This window comes from Cryptomeria japonica, chromosome 1 (genome assembly GCF_030272615.1).
Source record: "Cryptomeria japonica chromosome 1, Sugi_1.0, whole genome shotgun sequence".
In the NCBI taxonomy this organism is placed as follows: domain Eukaryota; kingdom Viridiplantae; phylum Streptophyta; class Pinopsida; order Cupressales; family Cupressaceae; genus Cryptomeria; species Cryptomeria japonica.
The window spans coordinates 579,200,831-579,212,960 of record NC_081405.1 but is presented as its reverse complement, the minus strand read 5'-3'; the positions used below and the strand labels follow the sequence as shown (position 1 = coordinate 579,212,960).

Genomic DNA, 12,130 nt, shown 5'->3' with positions numbered 1-12,130 from the left:
TAGGGATTTCGAGCCATCTCTCTATGAACTCAGAAGGGGTCTGCCAGGGACTACAGAAGCATCACTTGAAACCCTCCCCTAAACCACCTGAAACCCTACCCTATGCGCCATTTATTTTTGGGATGATAGGTGATCATTATGTTGCACAATTAATCTTATTGAACAATGTATATTGAATCTTAATTATAGGGTCTAACAGAGCCAACACAAACAACAACAGCACAAGTTTCTAGGTATTATGAACTCCCATATTGTCTTGTATGTACACTAACACTATGAGTTGCTTGTAGTGTTGATATGCATGGCGCGACTACAAAAGTTGTGAATATGCCTCATCCTTGTAAGTTTTTTTATAAGCTGAAATTTTCTTTAGCATTTTTTAATTTTCTTTATCATTTTAAGTCTAACCACTTTTATATGGAATTTTTTGTTCTAGTTTTTTACTATCTGCCAGACATTATTGATACAAGGACTGGCATTGCATCCATTTTTTCAATTAGGTATTATAAAGGGTAGGTTGTATTTGTAAATGTCTCTTTGAGTTCATCCAAATTTTATATCTGCTTCCTCACATCTCGTTATTGCTGCAATAGAGATTATGACCAACATAGGCTATGATTGCAACCTCTCGGTGCTATAGAGCCTCTTTGTTCTTAAATTGTAGCAGACTGTCAGGTAGATTCCCTCTTTTGCACTCCAAATTATAGCGATCAATGCACATGACCAAATTTCCTTTGGCATCTAGAGGATAATATTATCTTTTAAGTAATTAGAGGCTTCTGAGCCATTTTTGCCTAGTATTTTTTTTTTGGGGATATGATGGTTGTTTTTTAAGTCATCTTAAGATAATCTCAATGAGTAATCATTTTACTAATGACATTTTTTAATTTTTATTCATGAATGTTGGAAATTTTTACAAGTTAAGAGACCCATTGAGCACATAGCCTTGTAAATTCATTACTTTGTTAATATAATACTGGATCTCTCTAACAAAAACTCATTATGCATAGTGATTATGATAGCCAATAGTTCTCATTTGATGATCATCTAGGTCAACTTTTGATCTAAGAGAAACTTATCACAAAAGAGGTCGTGAACTACCCTCGTTCACACTCAAACCTCACTATAGTTGAGATATCAAAGCTTTCAATCACAGAAAAGATATAAAGCCCTAGATCCATTGATGATACAAAGAGCAGTCAAATAACTCTCCACGATTGTAGATAGTTAGAAAATCACAATGATGAATCTTTTTTAGTGGTGAGATAATCAAAATAATATGAGAAAACACTTAGATAAGATATCATTTTTAAAAGATGACAAGGATGCCATCATAATCATTGTATGTGACAATAAGGACATTCACTATTGCAAAGACAGTTGTGAGTAAGAATTTTTATATCAAATAAATATAAATACTATCCTATTTTTATTGTAGAAGCCATACACCTGAGCAATATTAATACTGATAAAGGAGCCTTTTAATGTTAGCAACATAGAGGATATAGACTATCAAAGTTTAAAACAGTGGTAGGAATGCATTCAAGGTAGCTAAAATAGAGGAGATTTGATAGAGTACAAGCCATGATAGAAACCTCGAGACAAATCTCCTAGAGTACAAGATTTGATGAAAACCTGAAACGTGTTACACTGTAAAATAATTAACGGGTTGACGTGAAACTGTTAGCTTTCAGTAGTCATTGTATGATTTTTTGTATTATTATTTTTTTTTAAATTAAATAATCATCAAAATTCTGTCGCCCCTATATTTGCACCAACCACTATACCGTCAGGAATACAATATCTTCGTCAATACATAGTTCCTAATAGCTGTCAGATGGTGTTGGCATTTTGATGGAAATTAACAAAAACATCAACCAAGGATGTTGTATGCCTAACGAAATTCTCTCGGCAGATGAGCGGTCGGGGTAGCATATGTCGATGAAATCCATCGGCGAGACTTACACTAGAGACAAAGGGAATATTTGGTCTTGGCCATAGCTAATGAGTCTATCAGTAAGGCATGCACCGATGGAGACTTGAAACCTCCATTGGTGTATGTCTTACCCATAGCCGATGAGGCTATCAGTAAGACATACACCAATGGAGACCTGATGATTTTCATTGGAATTCCAACATTGACGAGCACCATCAGAGTATTCGACAACAATTTTTTAATGGATGCGTGTTGGAAGTCCAACAAAAAAGAGTCAGAATTATGATGAGCGGCCATCGAAATTGAGCCCCAAATGTACTAGTGGATCTTGACATGGAAGGGGACCATTGGATAGAGTCGGAAGAGTGTTTGACTCTTCTTTTTTAATAGGGTCATTTGAAAAGGTGGAAGAGGCATCATGATCTTGATTAGGACGTTGATTAGGAATGATATTTGGAAGGATGCTTTGCTCTTGAGATGGAAGGGGATCATCTTGAAAGAAATGGAAAGGTATAATGGGATCATCATGGGATTCTAGGGAGGTAGGATCCTTCTCAGCCATTGGATGGAATGGCCCTTGAGATAGCCCTTGAGGGTCAACATAAGAAGTTTCATCATTAGCTTCATTAATTGAGGGATATAGTATGGATTGATGTTGAGAAGCCTTAGGTGATGGAGGCATCATATAAGCGATGAAGGTTTCATGTGGGCCATTTCTAGATATAGGTTCATAATTTTGATCATGCTTGCTAATGACATAAGGTTTTTCCTTAGGTGAATTATTAGGATCTTCAATATCAATCACCATCATCAAGGAGGTCTTGAATTTTATGTTTTAATCTATGCACATTGAAGTCTTATGTTGTTATGTCTATGATATGCACAATAATTACTCAAAATTTCACATCCACATGTGGTCTTCTTAGGAAATATGACAAGATTGTGCTCAAGAAGCTCTTTCAAAACTAACTCAATAGAGTGCCCCAAAGGTGTAAACTGTCTATCTAGGGGATAGATGTCTTTTTGTCTTGGTGAAGATGTCTTGTGATCTTGTATGAGATTTGGCTTTTGATTTTTAATTACTTTCACTTCTACCCTTTATAACTGTTTTAACATTTCTTGAAGTTTGGTGTTCTTGATATCATGGAATTTTATCTCAAGAGGGGTCATTGAATCTTTTTGTCGGGCTTGAATGTCATATATTTCTCTCTTGAGAACCTAAATTTTTTGAGCTAAGGTAGCCATGGAGATTTATGACAGTTTTGATTTGCAAGAATGGATTAGTTTGTAATGAGTAAGACTATCCTTACTTTTGTCATCTTTCTTATGAGAACTCTTGGTTCGAATAGGCATTTACAATTGGTGTGACTGAGAGCTAGATGTGATACAGATGTCAAGATCAAATCAAAGATAGTTATGCATTTAATGTAGTGATTGAGAGAGGTAACTAAGACCTAGTTTGGTTTCATGAATGATCTATCCTATATAAGATGTGATCTAAGAAACCTAGGTTGATTAAGTTTGATAATTGATTGATTGAACTAGCTGAGAGATGATCAAAAAAATCGTGCAACACAATGACAGGGGTACACTATCAAGACTATTATCCTTCAAGATTGCGAAAGACCAGATTTAAACTTGCTACAAACTGATAGGTTCCTGGATTGATAGATCAGAGGCTCTGAAGATAATTTAATTTAAGTCAGATGACAATTTAATACTCACTGAATGACACAAACAATCATTGACTTGTATGACAATTCTCTACTAACCAGACGACAGTTTAGAAAGCTAGATCGACAATTTGGAGAAGACAAAATGATAAACTAGATGATTTGGATGATAATGTAGATAACTCATATAAAAATTTAGATGATTCAGATGATGAACTAGGAAACTCATACAACAATTCATACCAGGGACAAATTTTGGACAAGGAAACTAAGTTTTTGACCTTTTTCGAGTTTTATTTTTAAAAATGCTTTAGGGATGAAGACACAACAAACACTCAATATGAAAAGTGTTCCAAGGACATCATGATAACCCTAAGGAAGTCAGCTGAGAGAGAAAACCTTTACTTACAGACTTAGGTACACACCCAATATTTAATGAGAATACAGCCATTGAGTCTCACGCAATGGATTCTCAACATTGTATTAGCCGAATCTGAACGCTAATGGGGGGCATGATATGGAAAGTGTCTTGGGAGACTTACTATCTCTCTTGCACAAAGATTATCCCCCTTTCAGAGGTGAACCAAGTAGCTTCTATCTTAAATTTCTTAGTAAGCATTTTCGTTCGAAATTACCCCTTGAAGTTGCGCAAGCACGATTGAGGCCTATAGCCCAACAAGGTACCAAAGTAAGATGTAGTCAAGCAAGCGTGATTGAGACAACGAGGCCCTACAAAATGCCTGATATGAGATATCTCAAAGAGAACACTCAAATAATCCCGTCCCACACGACTTTAATCTCAAAAGGCCTATTTATTATAGGTAGTCAGAATGCTTAGATTTTGTTGTACTCACTTGGGTCTTTCTCACAAAGTGATTACTTTTTCCCATTGTGACAGGCCCGCTGAAAGATACACAAATCTCAAACTTAGAAAAGCTTCAAGGGTCTGGATTTATGATTGCCTATGTAAACAAGAGCATACTCTCCTACCTCTTAGACTTTTCTTCAAGCAAAAAAGATAGATTTATTCATTAACCACATAGCAATTTTAGTGCTTAAAAATAAATTAAAGAATACACAATATTTAGTCAATTCTCCTTAGGCAACCTATGAAACCAATGCATCAATAATCATATTGATTTTTATTCTTTGAAATGGTGTAAGCTTCATTTGATAAATTCTTTGACAGGCATTCTGTAAAAAATCAGTTAGGCTATGAAAATCTCAGGCAAACAGAAGACAATTCATGGTTAGCATTATTAAATCTGAATCCAAATCAAGAAAACCCCAAAAAGTATATTATTTTTTTTAAAACGAGCAAAGCAGAAACCCATACAATAATTCTCACCAAGAAGAACGAGTATTCTCATTGAACCGAATGAGTAAAAATAAAATGAAATGACACAACAGATACTCATACGAGGATTACCATAGATAAAAATGACAAATCTCAGAACTTGTCTTGTATGTCACAAACACTCGTACGGCCTTTTGCAGAGATTGTACAGACGAAACCTGAAAAATAAAAATAAAATGATTTGCAAGGCTGAAAAAATTTGAATCTTTATGAACCCATGGTGAGCGCAAAAAAAGTGTGTGAAAAATGGACTTGTATCTATATCTGAATACACAACATTTCAATAAGTCATTAGATGCATGGTTAGCAAATCAATAATCAATGAATAATAAAACCATTACAAAGCAACCTATTGCCTTCTAGTAGATGTGAGTTTTAGTCTTGCTCTCATATTTCTCTATGCAATAGCAGTGACTAGAAAACACCTAAATGATGGATTTAATCTATATGTATGCAAGCTTAAACTAAATATGCAAGGTTAAGCTCATATGATTCAAGCAATTTATCCATCTATATAGTTCTAATCAAACTAACATGACTCAAGCAATATGAATAAGCTAATGCAATATTCTCAATGTGTACAGTCATAATGAACCTAGAGTAAAAACAACATAATAACAATAAAATCTCTAGGATTTTTTTCTATTAGGAGATGAGAGCCTGAATTTATAGAAAATCAAGAAAGAAATCAACAGTTGAGATCGAATGATAATGAGAGGTCAAGATTATTCAAGAAGAAGCACAATCCAGGTGAATTGATTGGATTGACTGCTTTTCTCTGTTTTAAAGGAAATTGAACTAAAATTAAAATAAAATTAGAAAAACTGATTTATTCCACATTTTTATTCAATTTTTTAGATTTAATTGTTTTAATTCCTTTTCTTGAGTTTTTTCAATTTATTTGATTTTCAATTTGATCTCTTTTCTCAATTTTAATTCTTTTTTCCAAATTATTTCCTTTTTTTCATGATTTAATAGAAAGTTGATTTATTAATTAAATATGCTAGGATATTTAATTAAATAAATAGGATAATTGATTAAAATGATTTTTTTGGAATGATTAATTAATTAAATAAATATTTAATTAATTTAAGATGATTTATTTGCCATGTGACATTGATGATTAGACAATTAATTAATTATGTGCTCAATATTGATTTAATTTGCCTTTGGTTAAGACCTTGGTGATGAAATTGAGATTAAGGGGCCCCATGGTTTGATATGACCATTTTTAGGGTACTACATATAGTACCATGCCTTGCATTTAGCAACTGTCCACTAAAAGGGAAAAAATCCTTCCTTGTCCTCAGCCAGTTCAACCATGTTGAAATACCCAAAGACAAGCCAAGTGGTAATGGGGAGTAAGTCAGCAATCCATCTCTACAATAGAGATCTTTCGACAGAATCATTAGAAGCATAGAAATTGATAATACCAAAGGAATGATTGTCAACATTCAGAAGTGCCCAGACAAGCCACTACGTCAGATCAGTCTCATGGTCGACAACATAGCCATGTAGGTGCGAGGAAAGGAATAACATCGTACCTCCTCGACCGACCTCATGACTCATACAAAAGAAAGTACTAGCCGGCCAAATGGAACGACAAGCAGCATCAAGCATAAAACCCGCAATTTTCACTTCCTAAGACAGAGAACATCAAAACCATTTAACTTACTGAGAGCATCCCAAATGGAATACTTTCAAGAGAGGTCTAAAAGACTTTGCACATTACATGAAAGAAAATTCACGGAAAAACCGCATCCATATTGTCAAAATTTGGCCCGTCTAGGCGAGCATAACTATTCTTCAAGAAATCTGGTAGTATAGTGCCTATCTGAAGGGGAGGCGAAAATCTGCACTTCTCCTGGCCCTACATCTCCTCATCATTCAAGCGAGAAGGGCTGCGAGACTGTTGAGGGCGTGTCATCGCAGGAGGAGAACTAGAACGTTGAGAAATCATTAGAGAGGTCGCCTGTGGCTTAGCCGAAGGTCGCGGTGAAGTCGTAGGCACAAATTATGGTGGCGGGATAAAATTCCCTTGATTACCATGGTTTGAAGGGTCCTTGGTGTACTCGAAAGTTTTGGACCCAGAACCAGAAGCCGAGGTTTTATTTTTCTGGCTAACCACAGTGGTCCATTTCTCATTAGACTTCAACTCATTTTTATCCACTTTGTAGGAAGACTCATCCCGAGGCTGAGGTTGAGGGTGTGGGGTAGCCAAGGGACAATCCCTAATCTTATGTTCAACAGATTAGCAATGGTAACAAGTATTGGGAAAGTTAAAATAAGTAACCTTCTGGGTATGCCATAAAGACCCTATTTGGATGTCAATTGACTCTTTGAGGTCTTGTGACAAATCAACTTCTACATAGACCCGTTTTTTATGATAGGATTGGAAGAACCTGTCAGGTTCAATACATAAAACTTTGTCGATAGAGGAGGCAATATTCTAAAGAAAAGCCACATAAGGTAAAGGAAACCAAGGAAATTCAATCCAAACTGGCACCTGAAGCCTAGCATCATCAGAGACGATAAAGTCATGAGTCCAGGGCTAGAAAACAAGCAGTGAAGACCTGACCTACCAAGGTTCATGCTGCAAAATTTCAGAAACGTACTCGGTTGTCTCAAAACAAAAAAAGAAAGAAACCTTTAATCTGGTTTTGAATCATGGCTAAGCAAAACCCCATGAGGGGCCAGGCTTTGGAAACCTAGTCTTTGAGCACACTTTGAGGAGGAAATCTCCATACAAAGTAACCAAAAAAAGTATGTTGTTCTAACCATTGACATGCAAGATCAATATCCGGGGTGGGTAAAACCACATCAGTGGGAGGAGTAGTGGATGTACCTCCTGAAACACCTTCAGAACAAATTTCTGAGGTTACTTGTTCTGAGGGGGAGCCATTTTGCAACGCCACCGCCAACTCCAGCTGAAACAGCTGGTCTAGGGCCGGATGAGGACATTACAAAGGCTCAAAAAACCAGCGGTAAATGCAACTGTAGGGCAAAGAACCGAAAATCCTGCGTCATTGGCGCAGTATGCCAAGGGGACCGCCAAAGGTTAGCAGCAGAAACTCTAAACCCTAGCAGAGCACATTCCGCAAAGTTGTTCTTTCAAAGTGATATCTTTAAATTTTCATGCATAAAATCTACATTTTCTTTCTTATTCACTGGCTACATATGAACAGAAGCTCCTTTATCATTGTAACGCCTCCCAAGTGTTGTTTCTGTAGAATTTTATACTGGAATCTTGCTTATGACTTTGGGTACAATTCAGATGTGAACAAAACATGAATGAACAAAGTGTTGCTTGCAGAAACAGAAGATGTGAATACTTCTCATTTGAGTAGGTAATAAGTTTAATTTTAGTGCACTAAATTAAGCTTTATGTACGTGGCAAATTAAGCTATGAATTATAACTGTATTGCGTCGACATCTCACTACCGTAAAGACTACTTTTATGTCTCCTGTACTGTTTTCTGCATTTTGTTAATACTAAATAATGTCATTGGAAACTCATCACGATTTGTTAAATTTGTCTTTACATGTAAAAAATGGCGAACTCAGAGACCTACTAATTAGAGTTATGAATATGATTACTCAGATAGCTATAGATACACAATATGGAAGCAAAAAAATACACACAATTGTTTGTCAAAATGGTTCAATAAAATGTTATCAGGAACTCGATTCGTACGCATTAAATATAAATATTTACCAAAAAATCGAGGTAAAATATATTATCTAAAACAAAAACTTTTAAGGTCTTATTAAAAATATTTTTTAATATCTAATATAAATCAATTTATTTTTATTTGTTTATTTATTTATTACCATTAGATTGTACGGATGAAGCTGCATTCATCTTGAATCGATGCCATTTTCATTGTGAGTATCTCCTCCTACCACTAGGCAATTTCTTTGAGGACTATTTGACAACGTGTTAACAAATAAGTAAAACAAAATGTCATCGTATGAATTGGTCATATATTTTGGAAAGTGAAATGTATCTTCCTCAGATGATACTGTTTTGTATTATTTTTTAGTCACCTTAAAGATGTTGTTAATGGACTACCCAATCAAGAAAGTTATAATTAGTTTTCTAAACTTAGTAAAAACTTCCAAAATGCATAGTGTATGATACAACAGGGTTATGAGAGGATTTATTGTTGTCTATTTAAAAAAAACATGAACTAGTTAAATAAAATGACAAATCTAAAAATATAATAATTATTGTGATAGGATTGGATCTGAAAGATTGGAAGTGGGATCAAAGAAGAGGAATATTAATCAAGATGATGCTACCATATGAATATAAATGATGGGATTGAACTTCGAATAAAATTGTGTTGTATGAATGCCAATGCCAATAAAAGGATATATGAATTAAGGTGATGTTAGCATGTGAATTTAAGCAAAGGGGTTGGATATAAAATTTGGATTAAGATTTATATTGTTTAAGAGGATTTATATTATAGTCTTAGAGAGGAGGTTTTGTATACTATTTAAACAAGTCATTTTTTGGAATTTAGAATAATGAGTAAAAGGTTAAAACATCAACTTAAATTTGGGGAATCATTGATTGTTGTTATGTAAGAGTTCAAGCCTTCTCAGATTTATCAAATTCTGATTCCTATCATGATTTTAGTCCGATCTTTTATTTGTAAAATCTACAAATTATTCTACTACAAAAATAGTAAATATCTATTATAAATAGTTCATGCTTTAGCATTTTTCAAGAAGTAAAATTATTAAAAATAAAAATGTACAAAAATATATGCAATTGATATCTAATTGAAACATTATTATACTAATATGTAGCCATTCAATTGCAGAAAATCATATAACCACATCTATCATACCATGAGATCTCCACGTAGGAGGATGAATCCCATACTTAAGGTGTTGACTTCTAGAAATTTATTGTAGATTAAAGGCTTGTAAAATGTATCTTATTTTTATTTTTTCAGGGAGGAGAATTTTGTGTCAAACATAAATCATATTTGTAATCTAATATGGGGCATGAATTTAGCCTTAGTATAGAGTGTTCAAATAATAACATTACAAATTTTATATGAAGCATAAATTTAAATTAAGTAACATTAGGAAGATAATTAAAACATAAATAGTAACTATTAATCAACATCTTATGCCTTAATTTAGATATTATTCATATGATTATAAAGACAATGACAGTTATTTTTATTATTATTTTAAAATAAATTGAGAGTTCGATCAACAATGAATGTTGGATAAAGGGGCTCAACATCACAGCTTCCTTATTATAACCTTGATCCTAATTATATAAAAAAACTAACCCTAACCTTAATATTAAACCTCACCTTAACCTTAATTGTAACTCTAATCTTAACTCTAGTTCTAACTCTAACCTTAACCATAGGTCTAGCTCTATCCTTAAATTTAACTCAACTAAGGTTGGGCTTAAAATTAGTGTTTAGTCTTCGTTAGAGTTTAATAAGGGTTAAGGCCAAGTTTTAATTTTGTTTGAGATTAGGGTCAATTAGCATGAAGTTTAGGGCTATGGTTCACTTAGGGTTAGGGTTTGATTATAATTAGGGCTATTGTTAGGGCTAAATTATGGTCAGAATTCAAATAAGGTTAGGTTTCATTTAAGGTTTTATTAGAGTTATGGTTATGATCAAGGTTAGGGCTAAATTATAGTTAGGGTTCAAATAGTGTTAGAGTTTAATTAGGGTTGTGGTTCAATAAGGTGTAATCTCTAAGTTAGGATTAGATTTAACGTAAAGTAGGGTTAGTGTTTAATTATGATTAGGATTAGTATTTCATTTGGTTAATAATTAGAATTAGGGTTTCTAGTGAAGTTACAATTCAGAACAATGTTATAATTATGGTTAAATTTTAGTTAGCATTATATGCTGTTAGAGATGCCTATTTTCATTATTCTATAAGATGTAATGGACACCTCAACAAGAAAATCTCTCCACATATTTTATATATATTATTAAGTAATAAATGTATGCTAGTTACATAACATTTTTCTTAAACGAAATGCTAAAAGATTAATTCAAAAAACATAAATTTAGTATAACATAAATAAAGTTCAACCTAATCTCCTCTCCTCTTTTGAATAAAATTGTTTTGTGAAACGCCATCATCCATTCTCACAAATGTACGCGTTTCAGACCTTTCAGTTTCTTTGGTGGCAATATATTTGTATAAATGAAGGGGAAAATTGGAAACAGAAGTACACTAACAGCATTTAAGTAACATCTGAATCCAGTGTTAGCCTTAGTCAGAAGCAAGTAATTCTCTGAGAAATAAAATATGACTACCAACAACACACAAGTAGATATTGAGTATCTTCTCCAGAGACTAAGGGAAGCTAATGACATTCTTTTGAGGGCACGAACATCGTTATCCGTCCCCGGCGGTGTTGGCAACGATCACCTGGATTACCTTCAGGACTTTCATGACATCTCAATAGTTCCTTTTCTACAACAAATTCATCAAATCGAAAATCAAATTAATGGGTTACCAGACAGGGATTATTTCCTCGAGCCCATTGTCACAGCTTTCAACAGTTTTAGAGATTTAGCTCAACAGCTTGAGCGCATAATTCGAGAATCTCGCGAGGCGCCAACTGACAGAGAGGCTGTGGAGAGGCTATCTCAAATAATAATTGCAGCCAATCATTTTAATGCAGAAGCTGTGTGTCCGATTTGCACAGAGCCTTTTCAACTGGGGGATGACGCTCGACAGATGCCTTGTCATGAAGCCCACATATTCCATGCTCGCTGCCTTCTTCCATGGCTGGAAAGGCGTAATTCTTGTCCCATCTGTAGAGCTCGTTTACTCACATCAATGAATGCAAGTCCGGATTCTGTGGGCGATGCATTCGATGTATCCACAACCTCAAATAATGGCTAGCTTCCTCTAAAGTTAAAACTTTTTTTATTTTTTATTATTAAATGCCAGTGGGAGGTTTACTAATGGATTAGTTATATGGAATATCATGTCATCTATTTATCAAAACGAATATATTTAGTATCGATACGTACACAGTGGACATTTAAAATTCCTCAAGTTTAGAGGAATAACATTTTTCCTATACGCCTCATTCAGTAAAAATGCATCCACAGTGCATATTTAAAATTCTTCAATTTCAAGATGTATAACATTTTTTTT

At 34.1% G+C, this 12,130-nt stretch overlaps 1 protein-coding gene across 1 annotated transcript; it reads left to right on the top strand.

The window, feature by feature from the left end:
- The first annotated feature begins 11,269 nt into the window (after positions 1–11,269).
- Positions 11,270–11,872, top strand: LOC131028341 (probable E3 ubiquitin-protein ligase RHC1A). The gene has a single exon (XM_057958612.2). It carries the CDS (start codon positions 11,270–11,272, stop codon positions 11,870–11,872), a length of 603 nt encoding a protein of 200 aa, XP_057814595.2.
- Positions 11,873–12,130: the final 258 nt, after the last annotated feature.

Coding starts and splice junctions, on each gene's coding strand:
- LOC131028341 (XM_057958612.2), top strand. CDS start 11,270: ATGACTACCAACAACACACAAGTAGATATTGAGTATCTTCTCCAGAGA.